The sequence below is a fragment of the Diabrotica virgifera genome, chromosome 6 (genome assembly GCF_917563875.1).
Source record: "Diabrotica virgifera virgifera chromosome 6, PGI_DIABVI_V3a".
Classification (NCBI taxonomy): Eukaryota; Metazoa; Arthropoda; class Insecta; order Coleoptera; family Chrysomelidae; genus Diabrotica; species Diabrotica virgifera.
The window spans coordinates 81,319,627-81,344,577 of record NC_065448.1 but is presented as its reverse complement, the minus strand read 5'-3'; the positions used below and the strand labels follow the sequence as shown (position 1 = coordinate 81,344,577).

General features: G+C 31.9%; 2 protein-coding genes across 2 annotated transcripts; one reads left to right on the top strand and one right to left on the bottom strand.

Annotated features, from left to right (window-relative positions):
* Positions 1–14,397: 14,397 nt before the first annotated feature.
* LOC126886483 (uncharacterized) lies at positions 14,398–17,332 on the top strand. The gene is made up of 3 exons (XM_050653443.1): positions 14,398–14,895; positions 14,982–15,092; positions 16,729–17,332. Exons 1-3 carry the CDS (start codon positions 14,479–14,481, stop codon positions 17,116–17,118), a joined length of 918 nt encoding a protein of 305 aa, XP_050509400.1. The 5' UTR covers positions 14,398–14,478; the 3' UTR covers positions 17,119–17,332.
* Positions 17,333–17,377: 45 nt separating this feature from the next.
* Positions 17,378–20,815, bottom strand: LOC126886481 (putative nuclease HARBI1). Its single transcript, XM_050653441.1, has 4 exons — positions 19,697–20,815; positions 18,851–19,137; positions 18,391–18,588; positions 17,378–17,840 (listed from the first exon to the last, which is right to left on the bottom strand). Exons 1-4 carry the CDS (start codon positions 19,918–19,920, stop codon positions 17,440–17,442), a joined length of 1,110 nt encoding a protein of 369 aa, XP_050509398.1. The 5' UTR covers positions 19,921–20,815; the 3' UTR covers positions 17,378–17,439.
* Between the last annotated feature and the right edge of the window lie 4,136 nt (positions 20,816–24,951).

The following is a 24,951-nucleotide window of genomic DNA, read 5'->3' as shown; positions in this document are numbered from 1 at the left end:
TAACGTAAATGATAGTGTTAATAAAACCATTAGTTGCCCAAGCCCAAATGTAAAATCAGTACCTACATTGAGTCATAAAGTCAACCCAAATATTGAGACTTCTAACAGTTATAAGACGAGAGTTGGTCGTAATATAAAGACCCCTTATAGATATCGATCTTAGGGGGAAGGTGTTTAATATATATAGCTGTGTAACAGCGTAGCAAGGGGCTGCGTGCTAGACATGACATGGCTAACTTCAAGCCAGTCAACATGGTTGTCACTTGTATGATTTATTGTATGTAAGATGTTTAGTAAGTTTTATAAAAATATATAAGTTTACTCAATACTATGATTGTTTGACTTATAACCCATTAAATAAAGTAGTTTAAACAGATGTAAAACTTTGAGTTAACACTGAATTAATCCTAGTTGTTTCTATATTTTCTTAAACACAAAATGAATTTTTGTTTTCTTTATAATAAAATACTGATTATTCGTTTATTTATCTTTATTAACAAAATTGCCTGTTTACAAAATTAAACTAAAACATAAGTAACACTATAATAATACAATGAAAACATGTTAATACATTTTAAAAAATAAACCGAAAATATAAAATAGATTGTTTCAAGAAACTTGTGTGGCTACTCTCAAATACGGCACAACATTTATCTTAGAACTATGAATTAAAAAAAAACGATTAAATTATTGAATTATAAAATTGGGAGTAAAAAGAAGGAATCAATCCTTTAGATAGCAATGCTTGCAAATCTTTCCGTTTGTTTGTACTCAATTTTTGTTTTTTTGTATAGGCGGGTTTGAGTGCTATTTCCGTTATTGATCCTATTTTTTTTCGTTTGTTCCTTACATCTACCCAGGGCCTATTTTACCACTAGGCCAGTGAGGCACCTGCCTCGGGCCCGTATTTTAATGGGGCCTGGAGAGATCACCAAAAAAATATTTTTATTACAATAACAAAATAAATTTTCAAAATTCTTTCATTTTACGAACAGGAAATAATAAATGATAACAATAAGAGTTATAATTAAATAATGTTTAATTGTTTAAATATAAATTCTATTTATTGTTAATATAAATTTAAATTTCTGGTGCAACTACATATATTTCTATTAAATAATTAATACATTTAAAAAAGTTATTATTATTAAATTATATTTAGGGGCCCGAAAATTGTGTAGTGCCTCGGGCCTGATTTGAAGTAAAATGGGCTCTGCATCTACCTGTTTATAAGTCTCATTATTGTATGATGTCTTATAAAAAAATTTGTAGGATTATCTTTGTTCATTTGTATTGCTTTGATTTCGTTTCAGTTAACATTTTCTCCCTCAGTATTAATCGTAAAGTTATACCCCAATTCTTCTTGCAAACCTTTTATATCATAAAATGATCGGTAATTCATCTTGTGCACAATTAAAGGTGGGTTCGATTTTCTAGCATTCCTTGTTAAAGTTACATATTGGTCTAGAGTGTAAATAGATCCAGATTTCAAGCTCTTTTTAACTTCTTTCTCAATAAGACTGTGCACACTATCGGCTTCGTTCTGACTGTGGCCCCTTATTAAAAATTTATGTGTCATTCTCTTAATTTTTAACGTGTGCACAGCGAATAAATACAGCGACGTTATATACTTATTCTTGTTTTGGCCACAGCAATTGTCTGAATAGAATATGACTTCTTTTTCACCATCGCCCTCTTCACTTATATTTTTTAAATAGGCCCATATGCAAGAACCGATTTCTATGGAGCCTCGTTTTGCATCACATTTAGATCAAAAATAACAGTGTACATTTTTATATGCCTGCTTAGATTCTTTCTGTCAGTTCCGACACCGTTAAATTGTAACAGTTCAGTTTTGATTTATAATAAAATGAAGAAGACTGACCTGTATGACATTGCAGCACAACTAGCTACTCTTACATTTTGGCTGACTTCGTTTCGGTCATTTAATTTCTCAGCCCTACTCCAGTTTTTTTTTTAAATTTGATTTATATTTTTGCTCCATGTCTTTATTTTCATTAATATTGGAATTGTTGTAGGTATTACACAGATCGCATTGATCTTTTTTTTTTGGTTGGAAGAAACCGACATTAAATTCAGTCGTAAATATTTTATAATAGGTAATATATGTACCAATTTATTTATTGTTCCGCTCTTGTTCTAATTTAAAATCATTGTATAAATCTTTAATGGTTTTGCTGCCTTCTATGTATTCTCTTGAAGTATAAGCGCGTAGGCAGTGAGTCAACCCTTGGTATAGAATTAATATGCCCCTTGATGTCGGTTATCAGTTCGGGATCATTTTTTCTGTGCTTGCCATGTTTTCCTCTTAAATCATCCAGGGCAAAACCATTTGCATCAATCTTAGTCTGTATTGTAAAAATCATGCGGTCAGAAATATCTAAAGTTGATTAAAAAAATGTTTTGCACACTCTAATTTTGACATCATTTATAACAAAATGGAAAGCCTGGTTGCAGCGCCTAGGATTCTCAGCGTTTGTGTACCTGTACTTAGGTTAAATATCATCCATACAAGAATTTATGTATGCTCTTTGCTTTAGCAAACTGCCCAATTCCCAGAACTTGCAAAAAATACCATACCTGTTTGCTGTATTGATATTCTCAGAGCACTTAAGTCTGCACTTTTCGGTACATGGCTCTTTCAGACAACGAGCGGGGATAGTTGTTTTTTGTATTTTTTGACATAGATACGTAAGTTTACTATTATTACGTAAGATACTATTACTGTTTGATAGAAACAAGTAAAAGCCTTAGTTTATAATAAAAAAAATGTGTATTTATACATACTTATATTAAAGTAATACAAATTGAAACTTACTTCTTCCGTAGTTTCACATTTATTATTGATGGGTTTTTCATTGATGGAATTATTATCCAATGAGGAATTTTTCGCTACTAATCCAAGTATTTTTGTGCTCTAGACTAGAAGACGCCACTCTAAAACAAGAGTATAAATATTATACCGGTTAGTTATACAAGAAGCTGATAGTCAACAAGAATCTAATTAAATTGGATTATCAAAAAATAAGTACATAAGTATCAATGCGAACATCAAACCATTGCATATTAAAAGTATTACTATTACAATAATTATTGTTGATTTTATAATAAAGTGAAACAAGTCAAAAACGTGAAGGTTTCTAACTACCTATCTAATAAAATAATAGCAGAATATTGAAATAATACTTATTGTACTTTCGTAATTTTTTAAATTTTTAATTAGAAACTGCATAAAGTTGAAATAATACGGCACATAATAAGAAATAATTTCTACTAAAATGAACTAACTCATAAATGAACTAACAAATCTTCAACTAGTTTTCTAATAAAGTGAAATAAATCTGAAAGAATACACTTTTCTAAAAAGCGATAGCAAATAATATACTTACTGGTTAGTAAAACACATAATTATTTCGTATTGTAAGTATCACTTTCTTTGAAAATACCGGATATCTTACCTCCAAACACAGCCGGAGGGGGCTATGCTGTATCATTTACGTAAACCGATTACGTAGATACGGTAAACTTGAATTACAGGCTGTAATCTTGTGTGTAAAATCGGTATGCTGTATCAATGATATCCAAGGGGTTGCCTACCTTCGTATGTAATTTCTTTTTGGTAAACGCACGCGTAAACGTAATTTTAAACTTTTCTAAACAAAAATTACTTGCCGTTTAGTTTGGTTATGTGAAAATGTTTATGTTATATTAATAAATATTGTTATTTGTGAAACCAAGTTGTTTGTGTGATAGACTTGTATTTGATTTTTAGTTTAATTGGTTTAGTGTTTAATTTTTAAGTGATTTTTTAGTTGTTTAGTACTTCAATATATTATATCATAAAATGAATTTTTGTTTTTGTTCTAAGTAGCTTTCACTATTTCCTACTAACACTACATCATCAGGATACAGTAAGTACCAGGGAATGTAAAGTTGTGCTCACAACAAGGCGCTGACCCTCGCACCATCAAGAGTAGTAGGATACTCTGTTCTAGGCGAGGATACCATCCTTTGGTCTCCTTAGTGAGTGCACCCTTACCCTGCTAGGCCTGGATCCCACGTACCAAAAAAAAGTTGATTAATAGCAAGCTGAAAATTTGCTAATAGAGCTTTTCATCAATTGTCATTTGTTTCGAGTTCCTGTCATATGTTATATAATATTAATATAGGGCTTTTCATTCACAGTCATTTGTTTCGAGCTTCTGTCATGTGTCACATAATATTAATATATCTACGTCATACGTTATTGGCATATACCAATGATACAAACCAAAGACATATGACGTAGATATATTAATATAATATGACACATGACAGAAGCTCGAAACAAATGACAATCGATGAAAAGCCCTATACACGGATTATACGGCATGACAGAAGCTCGAAACAAATGACTGTGAATGAAAAGCCCTATACGCTGTGAGCTCGTACGTAGAGGGGATATTTACAAATTCGCGAGCGCTAGTAGTGGCAAGTCTGTAAACGTTTACTGGAAATTTGACATAAATGTCAAAGTGATTAATTTAAAATTAAAAGTAAAAACATTAATTATAAAAAATATTAGTTGGTCAAAGCTGTGGTAAATATTTTTACCTTAAATATACTTACGTTTTAAATACTGAATTTAAGTTTTTTTAATGTTCCGTAATATCGTTGATTGAAATAAACGGTAATCTTAGCGCCATCTACACGATAATTGTGAAAGTATCCGAAGTAAGAAATTCATATTTTATCAATAGAACGTCAAAATGATTAGCAAAATCTTGAAAAAATCGAGTACAATTTAATTAATTTTTTGCGTTGTAAATATTAAGCGATAACAATTAAATAATAAATTAAAAAATTACCGGTGAAAGTTGAATTAGTAATCCGCCAGGAGCGCCACTAGCGAAGCTCAGAGCCTATACGCTCTGAGCTTCGCTGGTGTCGCTCCTAGCGGTTACTAATTCAACTTTTACCGGTAATTTTTAAATTTATTATTTAATTGTTATCGCTTAATATTTACAACGCAAAAAAGTAATTAAATTGTAATCGATTTTTTTAAGATTTTTCTAATCATTTTGACGTTCTATTGATAAAATATCAATTTCTTACTTCGGATACTTTGACAATAATCGTGTAGATGGCGCTAAGATTATAATAGATTATTTATAATTAGATATTACGGAACATTAAAAAAACTTAAATTCAGTATTTAAAACGTAAGTATATTTAAGGTAAAAATGTATACCACAGCTTTGACCAACTAATATTGTTTATAATTAATGTTTTTAATTTTAATTTTAAATTAATCACTTTGACATTTATGTCAAATTTCCAGTAAACGTTTACAAACTTGTCACTACTGGCGTTCGCGAATTTGTAAATATCCCCTCTACGTACGAGCTCACAGCGTATAGCTTAACGGTGTCTAGTAGGACAAACTTTGATGTACGCAAACACTGGAAGTTTTAATTGTGGAACAGTTTAAAAATTTGGAACGTAGATTACTAAAACTCCCGTGTATTTTGTCAGACAGAACATCCAATTGATTTGTTACCCTTTCATTAAACTCTCATGCAAAAATCAGACTGATATTACTAACCAACATGATTCCTGTCATTTGACATGTTCTTCTTGTTCCACTCATTAAAATGCCCAGTTGGTGATAAACACCAGTCTGATTTTTGCATGAGAGTAATGAAATGGAAACAAATCAATTGGAAGTTTTGTCCGACAAAATACATGGAACGTTTTCAAAGTCTGACGTTCCAAATTTTTAACTTATTCCACAATTAATACTTCCCCTGTTCCCATACATCAAAGTTTGTCTGACTAGACACTGTTAATTTATTAACAAATAATTTTCAGCTAGCTATTAATCAACTTTTTTTTGGTACGCGTTATCCAGGTCTATGCAGTTCCCTTGTTTACTGATCCAAAACTAATGAGTATAAATAAGAACTGAGTACTTACTGTGCCTCTCCCATATTTTCATGAAGTGTCTAAGTAGTTTTATGACTCTGTAGTTTGTTCATTATTGTATTTTTGTTTGTTTTTATAAACGGGTACAAATATACTGCTTCTCCATTCGTTTAGCATTTGTCCAAGTTCCATAATTCTATTAAATAAACGTATTAGCCAACTTATTCCTGCCTCTCCTAATGGCTTCCACATTTCCCCAGGAATATCTTCTGATTCCTTTATTTTTTGAAGTGCTTGAACCACTTCCTCATGCAAGGGCGGATCCAGGACCGATTTTCGGGAGGGGCCATGAATTTTTTTTGAGGAGGGTGACGAAAAAATTACGGGGGTAATTTTTAAAAATTAGGGTTACAATGGTGAGTTTTAAGGCACTTTTCACACACTTTTACCGTGTGTGAGAACTAACTTAAAACTCACCACTCCTGCCGTAGTACCGATTCCTACACATTTCTTCGGATCCAGGAGAAGTTCTTTCAACAAGTTTAATACTATTTTTCCCAATGCTTCTCCTGTCAGGCCTTGTTCTTTCCCTCTTTCATGATTTTCACTAATTAGTTTTAAGTTCTCATAAGCGTCAAGGAACTTGACAAAGTCTTCACGAATGTTGTTATTGTGTATGTATCTCAAATTTAGAGAAAGCTGTTCCACGTGAGATACGTCGATCGTATCGTCAAATATGACAGAGTAATAATTTTCACTTTGAACCTGATTCATTATTTGTTCAATTATTTCTTCACCACAACATGTTATTAATTGATTTTGACTGATGCTACTAATGTATGTTGCTCGGGAAGATGCTGTGGATAGGTGTTGTTTAAGATGTGTGTTATCTTCTGATGCGATTTTAAACCTTAATAACTCCCCCCATTGCTAAGTCCAGCATCTTCGTCCAGAAGCAGAAAGTCATCATCACGATGGTCTCTTAGAGGAATATTTTGTCGACATAAGAACACTATAGTCCCTACTATTGGTCGTAGTCTTTCTTTATTTTTTTGTATCTGTTTAGCCCTCTGAGAGTCTATCTGGCTAATGACTGACTTTTGAGGGTTGCGATGTAGAAAATCCAGCTCAACCTGAACGCACTCCTTGTGGTATGATATTTTTTCATGGGTTTGGATGACTTCGTCTATGCTCATGAGATTGGCGAAATATATTAAAGGTTTCGTGACAAGGCTTTGGGCTGTCATCCCTTTATTGTGACCATACTTTTCATTAGAAAAATAAAACTCAATACTTGTAAAACAATTCCTTTTGACTGTGCGAAAATACCAACCAACTCCTTTGTTCTAAGTGCTGGCGACCCAAGTAACGCTTCATTTCTTTTTTATTCTTTATGTGTATAAAATATGGAAATTGATACTATATTGATAGCTGTCAAGGTCGTTCTAACAATTGGCACTTTGTAAAATTATCAACATTTTGATTTATAAAACATCCTATGTTTATATGTAATTCTAGTCCAGAAATTTATCCCCTGTTTTGTACATATACATGTGTTTGAAATTAAAAACATTTGGACTGCAAATATTTCAATTTATATTTCTTTAAATTCTCGGAGGGGGCCATGGCCCCCATGGCCCCCTCCCTGGATCCGCCCTTGTCCTCATGGTCAGTGCGAGTTGACAGTAAAATCAAGTAGGAAGTATATATCAGCACGTCTCGCAACAAGGATGGAAAAAATACAGTATGTTTAAGATATACTATGTGAAGACAGACACATGTCTCTGACTCATTAGCTATCATCAGTACAGTATAGCCAAGTTAGAATAGGTCTGCGTTAACCTTTCCTTGTTTGAAAAACTCTAAACATTGATTGTTTGAAACATTCCGCATTCCTTTCCTCAGGTAGCTGTAGCTTCCTCCTTGGATGTGTTAGTTGTTGCTCTGGAATCGTTAGGATCTTCTAACATCATTGTCACAAATTGGTTGCATTGCTCCTGTAGTGATCTTTTTCCAAGCTAGCATACACCTCTAGTAGGTATAGCGGTATAGCATACAGAAATGTAGATAAACTGATAATGTTTATAGATTTGTAAACAAAACATCTTCACTAAATGGGTGAAAAAGCTGAATTCTTAGTCTGTTATCTGTATTTTGAGGTTGCAGTCATTAAGTTAAGGGGCAGAATAAAAAAAACTCTGTAGACACATTAACGGACACACTTCAAATGTAGTCACATCTTCTTAAGGAGTGACTTCATATGCAGTTGTGTCAGTGAATGTATTAATATCAAGCTTTCGAAAAATTTATTTGTTTTATCAAGTCTAAAATAAATTTATAATTCTTTTCTCAGTAAATACAATGAAATTAAGACAAAAAAGCATTGTATAAAAGAAGCATAAAAACTTACAACATGAGCTTAGTCCATTAAATTTTAAACATTATCACTGAACATAAAAAATATAAAATTGTTAATCTAGTAGTAACTACAATGTTTTATTTAATTTTATATCACAGTAATAGTTTTTGGCACTGAAATATCTCATAAAAACGGATTACTGGTTGTCTCGTAATCCATCTCGTAACTGAAGTCACTCTAGATTTAAATTATGTTTTTCTGCCACAGCATTTAAGTACATAAATAACCGATTTACAAAATTCATCTTTTCAAAATATAAACATTAAACTTAAAAACAAGCAAAAAGTTGGGTTAACATGAATTAACTGACAGTCAGGACATGACAGAACCCTAAAAATAACATGATAAGTAATTTTTTTGATACATCATACCACTTTATACACTTATGTTTTGACGACTGTAATCTGATGTACGTAATTCTGAACTTTACACATGTATGTAATCACTTTACGTAAACGATACAGCATAGCCCCCAACTGAATTCCACCACTTTACGAGTACCGGTTTGTGCAAAGGCGTTAGTAAAAAAGAGCGGGAAAATCAGTTATCTTTCTCATTTTCATCATTTTAACCTGGCTGTTAAACGGAACAGGTTCCTCTCGTCTAGTTATTTCACTTTATGATTAAATCTCGAAAACCATGAATTTCGAGTTATTTCGCTTTTTTATTAAAGGTGCGATGTATTAAAACCTCAAGGAAGCAAAAAAAATTAATGGAAAATGCCATTCTTGATTGAAAGTTAGTATTTTACCAGAAAACGGCACTGTTAAAATAAATTTTAACACGACTTACGTTGGTCATGACAATGACTTGGGTCATTTAAATATTACTAAAAATAAAAAATAGAAATAGCTAGCAAAACTGCTTCTAAAATTCCTCTGGTTTCCGTATTAGGTGATATTAGAGATTCTGTACAGAAGATTACAGATTCCAGATTCGATACAGAATCTCTTTAGAAGCTTTAGGCTTTAGAAGCTATTTCATTTTTTCATTTTTAGTAATATTTAAATGACCCATGTCATTGTCATGACCAACGTAAATTTGTATAAAATTTATGTTAACAGTGCCGTTTTCTGGTAAAATACTAACTTTCAATCAAGAATGGCATTTTCCATTATTTTTTTTTGCTTCCTTGAGGTTTTAAATACATACTGCATATCCTTATTTTTCACATAAAAGCCTGAACGATTACAAATATAACTCTGTTTGCTCTCTGCAGCCATGTATGGATGACTGTACGTGACATATAGGTAAAGACAAATCTTATTTTTTTTAAAGTCAATTTTCGATTTTTGAAATTCTAGTTCACTAGAAAAGTGAAGATCTTGTTGTTCTATTTTATTAGCATGATATTCTTCAAAATGAAGAATTAAATTGGATTTTACAGAATTTTCGTAGTTACACAATATGCACCTAAAGTTTCCTTGTTTTTTTCCAATATCAATGTCTTTTGTATGAATTTTTTGATGTTTTCTAATAGTTTGTAAGTGTGAACAATTTTTCTGGCATTCATGCACTGCATTGATATGGGCAAATTTTAGTTAGTCAGCTACTTTATGTTTTCTGAAACAAAATAAAATAATGTCCCCTATTGATTCTGAATAATAGCCAAAAAGCACTAAATAGTTTTGCTTTAGTTTTGTCCTTACCTGTATGAAACTTAGTGGTATGCCTTTTTAAATTTAAATATTTAGAGAACCTTTTGGAACATTTATTACATAGACACTTGAACGTTTTGTTGGGTGCAATTATGTCGAATCTATCTAACATTACAAGAAATAATAGAATAATATATTCCTATTTTAGCGGAAATAGTTTTAAAATAATATTTATGTAGATAACTAACAATAAACAATAATCATAACCTCAAAATATTGTAGGAAAGTTTATTAATAACATCTACTAGATTACTCTGAAAGCAATATTAATCATATTTGAATTTCGCGGCATTTTACTTTAGATTCGAAGAGAACTGTCAGAACTTTGACCTTGTTTAAGCCAAGGAGCCAAAAATTTTATAATTTCTAGAGGCGAGTGGGTAGAAGGTGTTTGTGTATTGGATCAGCTGTGTGCATAGGCGTACCATCTGGTAAAGCTCCTGTATTGCAATCAATTAACTGAAGTTATTAGTATAATAAAATGTTATTTAACTGACTTTTCAACAAAATATTATATTAATACGTATTTTCTCTTGATCTATTCGCTCTGAGCGTTAACAAAGTGTCAAAGCAAAATCGACCGACCTGCTCATGGTGGTGGTTTTTTGAAATTTTATCAGGACGCTTTGTGTATGTTTAAATGAGACATTTAAAAAAATGCCGTGTCCCGCTAGTGATATTATGTATTAATATAAAAAGAAAATAAAAACGCACTTAATCTGATATAAATTCTTCTATTTCCAATATTGATTATCAGTTTGATTTTGTATACATAACCTCACTATCGCAGTTTATGTCAATAAATATTTATTAACGAAAAAGAAAATATTTTGTTGCACTATAAATTACAGTATAAATTAATAACTAATGAATTCTAACATTTGTATTCGGTTATTATCACTACAAAATAAAATATTTAAGTTTAACAAAATAATCCCATAAAACTCAATGTTAAAACGTCCTGACAAAATCTGACAGCGTGTCACGTGACTGTAAGTAGAGGGGAGACGCACGGAGCCAATAGCTGTTTCTTTAACATCAAAGATGTAATAAAATCGTTAAGAATTTATTTTCTTCCCTCTTTCAAAGGTACGTCACTGGAGATAGAAAGCAAATCTGACAGCTGATCGCCATTTACAACCTCCTTCCTGGCTCGGAGTCTTCTTCTTCTTCTTTTTTGTTTTTGGTTTCGCTGCAAGGCGGTTACCAGCACGATTTATAAGCAATCTTGACGTAGTCTGGCTCTAAGCCATACCAAAATCGCTGACTATTCGCGATGAAAAACAAAGTAGCTGACCTCTGGTGGAATAAATTTAAATTACTATAAGTGGTATAAACAAACCAGAAAATTGTTGGTTTGAATGGAATTTGGTCAATATTAAGAAATTTTTAGTAAATTTCAGGATTATGAGTACATTAAAATATTTTAAATCAAATCGGTATTGTTCTATTCCTCAATTGAATGTTTGTTTATACCATTTATATCGGCCATTTTCTTGCATTCGACCTGCCCTCTATATTCCGTTTCAATCGCGAATGTTCTTGTATTTGAAGCTTTTGATGAGGTGTGATGATTATAATTAAATGAGATTAATTGGGTCAGGTTCAGTATAATTAAAAATTAAAACATAAATTAAATGACAAATAGCAACATAATATAACACGGATACATATAAACAGTTGAGCCTTGCAATTTGTAAGCTTATTTTGTTAATTGCTAAAAAACGCATTGCAGTTTATAAGCTTATTTGGTTAATTGCAAGAAAACGCATAATTACATTGACTGATTCTTCCGTTAAAGAACTTAGAATATTGTATATAGAGAGCGGTGTTTTGAAGTTCATGGAAATAAATTTTGTGTATATATCAAAATTAGGAATCACATTAATCGGGCATTCAAAAAAGATGTGGTTTAGATCCTCGAGACGGCCACATTCACAAAAAGGATTATCTTTTATATTCATTTTATACAGATGTTGTTTTGTTAAACAATGGCCTGTGCGCATTCTAATGATGGTGGTAGTGTGTCTTCTATTTCTATATGGAAAATTTGGATACCAAGGTTTTGTAGGAAAGAAGTCTTGAATTGTTTTGTATTGCGAAGTCTTCTTCTGGACTAAAGATTTCCATTTTTCTTGGTACTCTTTTGTAATTTTTCCTCTGATGATTGATAGGGCATCCTGGGAATTCAGTTGTACTTCCATGGGTACATTCAGGTCTCTTCCTATTTTTGCCAGTATGTCAGCCTGGGTGTTACCAAATATATTAGAGTGTCCAGGTATCCAGGAAAGGAGAATTTTGGTACCATTCTCATTGGCTGAAGATATGTTTCTTTGTTTTTAGGGCCCTTATATCTGCTGAAGCAGATATGTTACATGTTTTAATATTGGTTATTGCATTGAGCGAATCAGAAAATATTATAGCTTTCTTTAGATGTTTTGTAGCTGCGACTTCCACCGCTTGATGTATTGCTATACTCTCTGCTTTGCTTATGCTTAGAGCTCCAGGAAGTCTTGAGGAGAAATTATAATCAATACTCGGGATGCATATCCCAAAACCTACCCTTTCTTTGTTTTTTGAGGCATCAGTATATATAAAGGTATGGTCTTTCCCATATTGTTCAGTAGTCATAAGGAATTTTTCTTTAATCATCGGGTCATATTTTTTGATATTACAATTTAGAATTAGAAGTGGATTCATTAGTGTATCATAATCTAATTCATAGCATGGAAAATTTGGGCTTTTGTATATTTTTTTAAAATATGAAAAAAATTATTCTAATGCCGAAACCAAGTATGGTACATTATGCCTTGTATAAAAATTAGGTTTGTTTATAAGTCTTTTACGTATTTCAATTAGGAGTAATATTATGGGATGATTCTCAATAATGATGATTTTACTTAAAAATTTAGAGGCTAACAATAATCTTCTATGTTCTAGGTCCATTTGGGCAGACTCTGCCAAGATTGCCAAATTTGGTGTAGACTTCATGCACCCCAAACATATTTCTCGGACTTCATGCACCCCAAACATACTGGCTCGGAGTCATTTCGCATTGTACTCCTTCCTGGTTTATTTTATATTCTAAGGGCAGGTTTTCGTGTTATGTCTCCTCTACATATCGGCAGACGTGTCCGCAGACCGCGTATTTTAAATTTAAGAAATATTTTCCAAAAATTTTCCAAAAATAATAGGCGCGTTCCAAGTGACATGAAAACGGTCCTTCGTACTGCCCTCGTCATGCGCATTATAAAAAATGCGTTCCAAGCGAACATGAACGATGATTCGCATCGTACACTGTGTTGTTCCAAGAGATCCATGTACCGCTTCGAAATCGGTAACTTAACGGTCCTTTTGATACATGCCTTCAAGCAGAAACTATTTGTATTGACTTGCGCAGTTAGGATTGTTTTCATTTTTACTGGTCACTGCTATGAGATCAGCTGATGATTCAATAATATAATAATCCACAATTTACGCTATTAGTACATGTGAATCTTGATTTCCGTTTAAATAATTATTAATTCTTTTTTTTAATTAAATCTTATAAATATGGATAATTTATTTTTTTTTATCATAGCTAAGACAACGATTTAATAGATATCGATTGTGAGGAAGATTTTGAAGTTGAAGTGATGTTTAATGAACATGTTAGAAATATTAATTTCTAACCATCTAGCAAACTACTAGTGGTACAGTGGTACTCGTACTGAAAATGGCTCAGGCGCAACTCGAACTTGAAATGGTACACCAATACGTTCCAAGAGGGTTACGTACCGGTAATCGGTTCGAGATCGAAAGAAAACCGGTTAAGGGCGATTCTGCGCATTAAAACAGTCCAATCGATTTCGTGGCGGTTCAAGGGATCGTACAAATGTGTAGTCTTGGAACGAACCTAATATTTCTAAACTAGACATTACGCTTTCGAGGTGTGAACAGCTTCTGTTTTGCAGCAGCTAAAGTTTGCCACTAGTTTAGGGTCTAAACCTAGCTAACAACCGCCGGTGTTGGTGTTTAAGGGCCATTTGCACCGACTATATTAAAGCTAGCTTAAGATTAAGGCCCGCTTAAAGTAAATATTTTCGTTGCATATTATGTCAAACTCGATTTAAACATTTAAACCTCACTTAATTTAAGCCGTCAAATTCGGCGGCTTAAGAAAACTTAAATTAAGTGAGGTTTAAATCGAGTTTGACATACTATGGGCCATTTGCACCGACTTACTCGTTAAGTGAACTTATCTAAGAAGAGCTTAAATTTTAAGGCTCCCTTAAAAATATATGCATTGCACCGTGTCAACTAAACTTCGGCTTAACTAAGCTGCAATGCAGTACGGCAACAATGCAAATTCTAGGACTATTTTGTTGGATGCAGTCATGGTGACAGTTTTTTAATGTCATTTGTCAATTATTATTGTTTACAAATTACAAGCTGATAATTGCTAATAAAGAAAAAAGTATATTTTTTAAAAGTAAAATGGAAAAATCATTAAAAAGATCCAGAGGCCCGAATTATAGCGAACGGGAGAAACAAGTTTTAATAAGCATAGTTTACAAATATAAAGATGTCATAGAAAATAAAAAAACAGATGGGGTAACAATTCTACAGAAAGAAAAGACCTGGAAAAAGATTGAAACAGAGTTTAATGCTAGGTCTCCTGGACTCATTAATAGGTCGGCAGATTCCTTAAAAAAATATTACGATAACAGAAAAAAAGAATTGAGAAAAGAAAAGGCACAGGAAAAAATTGAAGTGTACAGAACAGGTGGAGGTCCTTGTGCAAAGCCACCAAAAATGGAGTCCTCTGATGAGGTTTTGTTGTCGATGGTGAATGAAAAAACAGTATCTGGCATTTTAAATACATTTGATGGAGACAGTGAAGTTACAAATGAGGTAAATTGAGACTTTTTATTGCATTTGGAATTTATTTTGAATACTGAATTTTTGGTTTCAATAAACATGTTTTCAATTTTTTACAGGATATTGATATCAGTATTCCTTCTACCTTCAAAAATGATGAAGTGGAACTCTCTTTTGAATTGGATGATGAAGAAGATATGCAGGAAACTCCTGCAGCGGATACAACAGAGGTATGGCATTTACTTTTTTTTTTATCCTCCATGTACATTTTATTTATCGCTATAGTAACATTTATTTACAGTTTGTATGGTTGAGTAATAAAAAAAATAGTTTTATGCATTTAACAAATATCTTCTGATTCCGCAAGGTCAATCAAAATATATAAAAAAATTAAATTTTTGATGATTTTGATAAATTAAAAAATAATATTTAATTATCTCATTTTTCTGTTACATTGTGAAGTTCTTTGCTTGTTTAGATATTGTATGACAATATTTAAACAACCCAGAACTCACAACGAGAAGGTGGTTGCACTTCTAGCTCCACCCACAACCTTCTCTCCAACCAACCAATGAGTGTGTGTTTTTGAATTATTTACATATAGGAATGTACATTTCTTTTTCATCTGTTTGTATCCAGCTTTTAAACGTTTGTATTGTGATTTGGTGGTAGCATGGACTTTGATTTAAGTGTTGCCCTGATGAATCCATCTCTTGATTGGGACCCACATACATTAGACGATGCAACCAATGTGAACAACTTTCCACACAGTTCGACAGCTTGTGGGTGGCATGGATAGTTTTGTACATTCCAGTCTGACATGATGTAATGGAGGAACTTATATCTTCATTTGAAACTCTGCAAAGAACTGGTGGATACGATAGTTTTGCAAAATTCCAGTCTAGTCCTGTGCTTCCAAATTTAAAGTAGGAGGAATCAAATTTCTAATACTTTAGCCCTTGGCATTAGTCTTTCCGGCTTTTAACGCTCTCCTTAGCCCTAGCTCTCTAATGTGTTTCTTTTCTCCCTATTACTTGAAATTTTGAAGCACAGGACTAAACTAAAATAATAGACTGGAATGTTTCAAATGGAGATTTAAGTTATTGCATTACATCAGGTGACATGCCAGACTAGAATGTACAAAACTATCCCTGCCACACGCAAGCTGACGAGAAGAGATGGATTCATCAGGGCAACACTTAAACCAATGTCCATGCTACCAGATTTTACCATTAAATCACAATACAAAGTTGGCATTTAAAAGCTGGACACAAACAGATCAAAAAGAAATGTACATATATGTAAATAATGCAAAAAACACACACTCATTGGTTAGTTGGAGAGAAGGGTGGGGATGGAGCTAGAAACTCCTCGTTGTGAGTTCTGGGTTGTTTAAATATTATCATACAATATCTAAACAAGTGAAGAGCTTCACATTGTAACAGAAAAATCAGATAACTAAATATTTTTTAATTTATCAAAATCATCAAAAATTTCATTTTTTTATAGATTTTGATTGACCTTGTGGGATTGAAAGATATTCGCTAAATGGGTAAAACTATTTTTTTATTACTCAACCATGCAAACTCTAAATAAAATTTATTATAGCGATAAACAAAACGTACACGGAAGTTATATATAAATAAATAAAAATTTTTGAAAAAAAGGCAAAATTTCATTTTTTTTTATAATATTTAGGCCCGTTGCGGGATCAGAAGATAAAGTCCGATTTGAATAATTCTTTTTTTGTTTTTCTTGTAATTACCAATCGCAACTTTTCCGAACTATAGCGACACAGAATTATCAACAACTTGATTTTTTCACACCACCCTAGTATACATACTAAATTTTAACTTTTGTTTCTAGAACTCTTCTCGTACAAAACATACAGAATGGGAGAGTTATTCTCCAGCAGACTTGAAGAAAAGTCCCAACAGACTTTTATTGAACGATAACATCAGCAAACAATCTCAAGCAAAAAGAGGAAGACTTAATAATAGCAGTAGACGTCGTCCAGCAACTATTGTTAAAACATTAACTTCTTCAAATATTGCTGACAAGTATGATAAGTTGCTGGACCGAAGGTTAGCTCTTTCACTATTTGAAAAGATCCGATGTAAAAATCAAATTGAGTATGAAACAGAAGAGCATAGGTTACGAACACAAAATCTAAAATTAGAAATACTAATGAAGAAAGAACAATTAAAATCTAAAAATATTAACATAGATAATATAGATATAAATAATATAATTTAATGAATTAAGATGTGTTGTTTTAAAAAAACTTTTTTGCTTTATAAATTTGTTTTTTTCAGTTATAAAAAAATATTGTTTAGTTTATAGATTTAGTATATCGATTTAGTTTAGTATATCGATTTATTTAAGTATATAGATTTAGTTTATAGATTTCTTTAAAAAAATTCTTGTTTTTGTTACCAGTTTTATCCTGCAGTTTATTTAAATATTTTTAGTGTTTTTTCCTGTGCAAATATTTTTATCAAAATAAATAAAAAAATAAATATATAGTTTTATTTTAAAAATAAAATACATGAAAAATAACTATTTTAGGTAATAAATCTATTGTAGGTTCCTGAAATAATGCAAAATTTCTCTTTGGGTAATATTAATTCGATTATTATGTCTGTTGTCATTGTTTAGAGGCATATTTATGTTCTGTGTTTGTATTAAATAATTTATTTCCTGGAGGTTTAAATCGGCAGGAACTGCTGGTTCAGGTTCATTCATTGAACGGGCTATATTATGCAATACAGCTGTTGCAATTATAATAGCCATATCTGTTTCTAATTTTAATCTCATGCCATAAGCTAATATTGGGAATCTTCTTTTCCAAATACCAATAGTCCTTTCTATTATATTCCTTGTTCTTATTAAGGATTCATTATATAGTGATTCTGCTCTAGTATTTGGCTGATCTAATGGAGTCATAAAGTACTCTTGAAGTGGATATCCACTGTCTCCTGTAAAATTAAATAAGGATATAAATTGTATAGTTCAGTTTTAGACGAATTATGAAAAAGTTACAAAGTTAAAAATGTAGAAAGGATATATGATAATACAACTGAGAAGTTGAAGTAGCAAATGGATTGAGTGCCCATTCTAAAAAATAAGATTTTTATACATATAGGGCCAGTTCAGTTGTTTGTCAAATGTGGTGCTTAGCCTGTTTGCACGAAAAAATAATTATTTGTGCAACTTGTCCTAACAACTAGAGTAAGTGTGCATATTTATTGAACTCAGCATGCTTGGAGAACTGGACTTCATATCCAGCTCCACACATCGTGCAATAAAATATGCATTTTTGCTATAGTTACAAAAATAACTATTTTTCCGTGTAATGTTATAAATATACCTAACTTTTTTCCATGTGTTTATATTGCAACAGAAAAATCATATCCTGTTTAATTATGCAACTTATATTTAAATCACTTCTCCCTGTAAAATATTCTAAATAAAACTATTCTTTTTGAAAGCCCACTTTTAACAATGAGTAATTTTATTATAACTTACCAATTAGTATGCAGTTTCTAAATTCATTGGCAATGAAGCTGGCTTTGAGTCGTGAGTTGTTAAAGATAGTAGCATCATGGGTGGATCCTGGCCACCTTGCTACAACATTTTCAAATTTCATATCTGCATCACAGACCACTTGAACATTCAGAGAAAAAAATGATTTTCTGTTTCTAAACACTTCAGCATCATTTCCACCTGAAAATATAATTTTAATATCTCATCAAAAGGAACAGTTTATACTTAGGGGTTTCTTAACACTGATTTGGAATTTAAATTAAAAAACAAATCTACAAAAATTTCATAATATTAAGTTTTTAAATGAGAAATTTGCTAACTTTTTCTTAAAAAACACCTAATATTATTTTCTTAAAATGTGTTCATAAACTATTTTTGAAATTTACTTGCAGAAAAAGGTCAATAACTTTAATTAATCATTTTATAGGTATTAGCATCTTACCAGGTGATTGTATCCTTATATGGGTTCCATCAACTGCCCCTATAATTCGTGGAAATCTAAACATCGAGTAAAATTTTTCTTGGTGTGTCAGGATCTCTCTTTGGGTTGTAGGCATTTTAATAAATCTTGGATACAATGTTGCTAACTCCCTGGATACTCTTGCTATCGTTCTGCTGGCTGTAGCTACATCAATGTGCATAAATTGTGCAACAGTTATCAGAAAACCTGAGCTAGCAAAATATCTCAGGCAAGTTAGCAACTGGTTCATTGGACTAAGGCTATTGTTCCTAAAAGTATTTTATTTGTATTGTTTTATCTAATAGATCAGTCAACGTTTTTTGTTAGTATTACGTGGGTTAAGACATAGGTAGGTAATTAATTTATTAATTTTTAAAATTAATGGGAATAATACTGCCATGTTAAGAATAGAAGTGGTAATATAATATTTCCCTTATTGGAAATATTCATCTTTTACATTATGTGCTTTATTGCCATCAAGTAAAATGATTCCTTAATTTTTTTGTAAAATAATTTATTTTTAAACATCATACAAGTAAGTAAATTATTACCTGGAAATCAATGAGATGGTATCACAAGTTAAATGCAATCAAAATTGTAGATATGTACCTACCTATTTCTATAGGACTTTTCAATGTTTCTAATTTGTTTCGAGCTTATATTCAGTGTAAAATATTAATATACAACATATGACAGAAGCTCCAAACAAATGAAGCATTGAAAAGTACTATTGTTAATATAGCCCTATAGGGGGTCTATTGTTAATCATAGCCTTATTAAGAGAGATATGGGCAGAATATTATATATGTACTTCATTTATTTTCTTACCTGTTATCAGGAAATTCCAGACGATCTTCAATTAAAGTTAAGATAAACAAAACAGTTTCTTTGTAAAATCTAAATGTTCTAAAGAAAGTTAAATTGTCCATTGTTTGGAAATAATTAGGCCGAACAAATACCCGTCTCGGAAAACCATGTTCTATTATTTCCAACAAATCCAAATCATCATTGAAAATATCCATTTTCTTTTTATAAAAAATAATATGTATCATCAACAAACAAATTAGCAAATTTGAGGTTAAGTCAGAGTTTTAAACATTTAAGTTTTCTTAAGCCGCCGAATTTGACGGCTTAAATTAAGTGAGGTTTAAATCGAGTTTGACATACGGTGCAACGAAAATATTTACTTTAAGCGGGCCTTAATCTTAAGCTAGCCTTAATATAGTCGGTGCAAACGGCCCTTAAACATTTAAGTTTTCTTAAGCCGCCGAATTTGACGGCTTAAATTAAGTGAGGTTTAAATCGAGTTTGACATACGGTGCAACGAAAATATTTACTTTAAGCGGGCCTTAATCTTAAGCTAGCCTTAATATAGTCGGTGCAAACGGCCCTATGCAACGCAAAATATTTACTTTAAGCGGGACTTATCTTAAGCTAGCCTTAATATAGTCAGTGCAAACGGCTCTAAGTGTTTGCATATAGGTAAGTTGAGCATTTTTGCTTATATTTTTTTCAAGCGGCATTCTTTTATGCTATTTTGCTTGCTCTTTTTATTTATTTTTGCTTTCTAGTTATTAATACTTCATTGACTGGATTTTCTTACAATGAGTGAGAAAAAGGAGGGGCTTAGCCCCCTTATCCTGATACTTTCGGCTAAAATTACAATGACTAGTAATTCCGAAAAAAATCAAAATCAGACTTCCGGCAATAATTCTCAGGAAGAAAAAAAGGTTAATACCTACTCCGAAAGAGATCGTGGACCTTTTGTAGTATATCTTGAATCTACAAATATACCGAATATCAAAATTGGCACATTCAATACAATTAAAATAGCTTGAGATATATTCAACCTCAAACTTAATGACGTTAAAAAAATAGATAGTAAAGGGCTCAATAGAGTTTCAGTTGAATTTGCGAATTTTCACTAGGCTAACATGCTACTTAAGAACACTCAACTTCTAAATATCAGGGATACAAGCATGATACTATAAATAACAAGATAATATATTGCACATCCGGAAGTCGTGACGTAACTGGAGACCGACAAGTTCGTAATGGTTCGTAATCATTCGTAATGTCTGATTACTTTGAATGGTTCGCGGTTGTATTTTATATTTTATTTTTGACAGTTATTTTGACTGGAATGTCGACACTAAATGCTTTTCGAATACATTGAAGTTTAATGTTATTTTTCTAATTGAATAATTTCATCACATATTGCATACAAATCCCATTTAACTTTACCAAGCATTCAAATTTAACTCTAATTTAATCTCCAGTTCCGTCATCAATGCGCGAAATCAGACGTATTTGCGCTACTGGAAAATACTATCTATTTATAGTATCATGGATACAAGATATACAGGGTGTCCCGAAAAGATTGGTCATAAATTATACCACAGATTCTGGGGCCAAAAATAGGTTGATTGAACCTCACTTACCTACATACAAGAGTGCACACAAAAAAAGTTACAGCCCTTTGAAGTTACAAAATGAAAATCGATTTTTTTTCATAAATCGAAAACTCTCAAAGATTTTTTATTGAAAATGGACATGTGGCATTTATATGGCAGCAACATCTTAAAAAAAATTTAAGTAAAATTTGTGCACCCCATAAAAATTTTATGGGGGTTTTGTTCCCTTAAACCCCCCCAAACTTTTGTGTACGTTCCAATTAAATTATTATTGTGACACCATTAGTTAAACACGTTATTTTTAAAACTTTTTTGCCTCTTAGTACTTTTTCGATAAGCCAGTGTTTATCGAGATATTTTGAATATTTGTCGAATCCACCACATATTTGTATATGGTTAAGTACGATTATAGAGACCTGTTAATAATCTGAAAATTTATTTATAATTTACATTTTTAGGTATATTTTGAAAAAGAAGCTACATCTCGATAAAAGTTGACTTATAAACAAAAGACTAAGAGGCAAAAATTTTAAAAATACTGTGTTTAACTAATGGTACCACAATAATACTTTAATTGGAACGTACACAATCATTTGGGGGGTTTAAAGGAACAAACCCCCCATACAATTTTTACGTAAATATATTGAAAAAGAAGCCGCATCTCAATAAAAACTGACTTATCGAAAAAATACTAAGAGGCAAAAAAGTTTTAAAAACGTCGTGTTTAACTAATGGTACCACAATAATGAATTAATTGGAACGTACAAAAAAGTTTGGGGGGTTTAAGGGAACAAAATCCCCATAAATTTTTTATTAGGTGGACAAATTTCACTAAAATTTTGTTTCAAGATATTCCTGCAATAAGAGTGATACATGTCCATTTTCAATAAAAAATATCTAATAGTTTTCGATATATTGAAAAAAATCGATTTTCATTTTGTAACTTCAAAGGGCTATAACATTTTTTATGAGCACATTTGTACTAAGGTAAGTTAGGTTAAATCGAACTATTTTTGACTCCAGAATGTGTGGTATAATTTATGACCATTCTTTTCGGGACACCCTGTATATACCTTTTAACTTCGTAACCTGCAAAGGTATCGTCAGACAGATTGATACAGATATTGATGAAAAGAACTTCTTCGGTGTTGCAATACAGGAAATGACATTGAAATTTTACATATAAAAAGATTAAATAGAAGAGTAATTAAATATGGAGTAAGTTCTTATGAACCCCCAGTTACTACACTATTTAAATTTCGAGGCGTTCTTATGCCCAAAACTGTGTTTTTTTATGGCATACCAAGACTAGTGGATACATATATTGCCCCAGTGACACAATGCTATAACTGTCTTAGATTTGGCCACACAAAAACAAACTGTAAAGGGAAAGAAAGATATTTCAGTTGCGGGGAAAACAAACATGAAGACGTATGCATGACAAAGTGTTTTTACTGCAAGGACTCTCACAAATCTATTGACAAGAGCTGCCCAGAATATACAAGGCAAAAGAATATTAAAGAACTCATGGCGTATGAAAATTTGACATTTTTTGAGGCAAGTGAAGCCATTCCGAAATCATACATCTCAAACAATAAATTTATTTATAACCCGAGAGATTTTCCAAATTTTAAAAATAACAGCAGGCCATTAGAACCTACTCCAAGTACCAGTACAAATAATTCTAACACCATAGAACCGTCGCAACGAAGAAAAAAATTTTAGATCATCTACAGTAGAACGTTCCTTTCAACAAGTGGTTCTTAACTCAGACAACAAACGGAGAGTCGTGCAGAAACGTCAAGATAAGCAACCAAATGAAAAAAGTACATATACACAGTAATTAAGACCAGAAAAGCCAACTTCTGCCTCCACTAGCACATTTTATCGTTCAGAACCTTTCAAATCAAGAACCTTAGCTAATTTATCACAAAACTCCAATCAAGCCTGGCAATCCAGTGCATCGCAAAACTTTCAAAATATTGATACCTTTTCTTCAAATAACTTTTTAAACTCATGCCTAAATTTTATTAGTAATACATCATCAGAAAACTTTTATTACCGATACCATTTATTTTCTCGATTAAACGTAGAGTCCTATATGGACCAAGAGGATAAATCTGATTCTGATTTTAATTAATTTAACATATCGCACCCTCAGTGCAAGACTGCAGTAAGTCAAAATAAGTAAGTTTCGAGATAAAGACGATTTTATTTATTTTCGTGCTAATATCGGTGAAATAAGACACAAATTTTAAGAAAAATTAACATTTAATTATGATTTTGCATGCTTTCCGGCCTATATTACATTAACCAAAAATAGAAATTTAAATAAAATAATATTAACGCAAAAAATTAGGAATTTCAAAGTTACAACACTTTTGCACGGAAAAATTGTTAATCACTACACATTTAGTATTAGAATTTCAAAGTTACAACAGTTTTGCACGGAGAAAATTGTAAAAAGCGTAGACACATTTACTTTTACAGTAAAACCTGTGTTACCGGCCACCTGCCAACAACGGCAACCTGTACTAACGGAAAGTTTAAAAGTTACCCAAACCAATTATGTACAGTAAAACCTGTGTTAACGGCCACCTGAACTAGCCGGCCAGCTTCAAAGTTCCCCAAACCAAAATTTTTGGACTACAAAACCTGGTATTAGCGGCCACCTTTTTATATCGGCCAATAGTTCTGTCATTTTTAGTGACCGTTATTGACAGGTTTTACTGTATATCTAGACTACAAAAACTGGCATTACCGGCCACCTTTCTATATCGGCCAATAGTTCTTTCATTTTTAGTGGCCGTTGCTGACAGGTTTTACCGTAGTTGTTGTCCTCTTCTCGTACATCATCTTGTGCCAAAATATTTTTATAAAAACTATGGTGGGCTTCTGGTATCATACCCGAATGGCATAAGTATACCAAATCTTTTTTTTTGGCCATTTGAATTTTTGGCTGTTCTTTGGTAAGTTTTCTGAGAATAGATATTTTTGGCCTCTCAGTATTGTCAATACACAAGTTTTAAGATAACTGTTTTTCCTTTTAAAATCATATGGAAAATAAATATAATACAGTAAAACCTGTGTTAACGGCCACCTGTCAAAACCGGCCACCTGAACTAGCCGGCCAGCTTCAAAGTCCCCCAAACCAAAATTTTTGGACTACAAAACCTGGTATTAGCGGCCACCTTTTTATATCGGCCAATAGTTCTGTTATTTTTAGTGACCGTTATTGACAGGTTTTACTGTATTACACAAAGGACATAAAATTTACATGAATAAATTGGTCTCGAAAATCTTTGTTTATTGTCTCAGCCGTTAATGGATTACGTAGACGCTCTGTATATTAAAATTAAACACCACAGATATAGATATTAAAATAACAAATATCTTACTTTTTTCATTGCTTGTTATCGAATCCGTTGCAATGTTCCGTGCAAAACTGTTGTAACTCTGTTACATTAGAGTTACAACAGTTTTGCACGGAACTTATGTTCAAAAACGCAAAATAGTTAAACTGTTGTTGTTGTAATATTTAGCCCATTAAGCATTTGAAAGTTACTAAAGTTTTACAGGGGATAGATATGCATGTTTACAATCGAATTCCATGATTACTTCATTTTCATAAAATTTTGAGTTACTGCAGTCTTGCACTGAGGGTGCGAT

Coding starts and splice junctions, on each gene's coding strand:
- LOC126886483 (XM_050653443.1), top strand. CDS start 14,479: ATGGAAAAATCATTAAAAAGATCCAGAGGCCCGAATTATAGCGAACGG. Junction 14,896..14,981: donor ACAGTGAAGTTACAAATGAG/GTAAATTGAGAC, acceptor AATTTTTTACAG/GATATTGATATCAGTATTCC. Junction 15,093..16,728: donor CTGCAGCGGATACAACAGAG/GTATGGCATTTA, acceptor TTTTGTTTCTAG/AACTCTTCTCGTACAAAACA.
- LOC126886481 (XM_050653441.1), bottom strand. CDS start 19,920: ATGATACATATTATTTTTTATAAAAAGAAAATGGATATTTTCAATGAT. Junction 19,138..19,696: donor CTGGAATTTCCTGATAACAG/GTAAGAAAATAA, acceptor AAATACTTTTAG/GAACAATAGCCTTAGTCCAA. Junction 17,841..18,390: donor TAGAAACTGCATACTAATTG/GTAAGTTATAAT, acceptor TTAATTTTACAG/GAGACAGTGGATATCCACTT.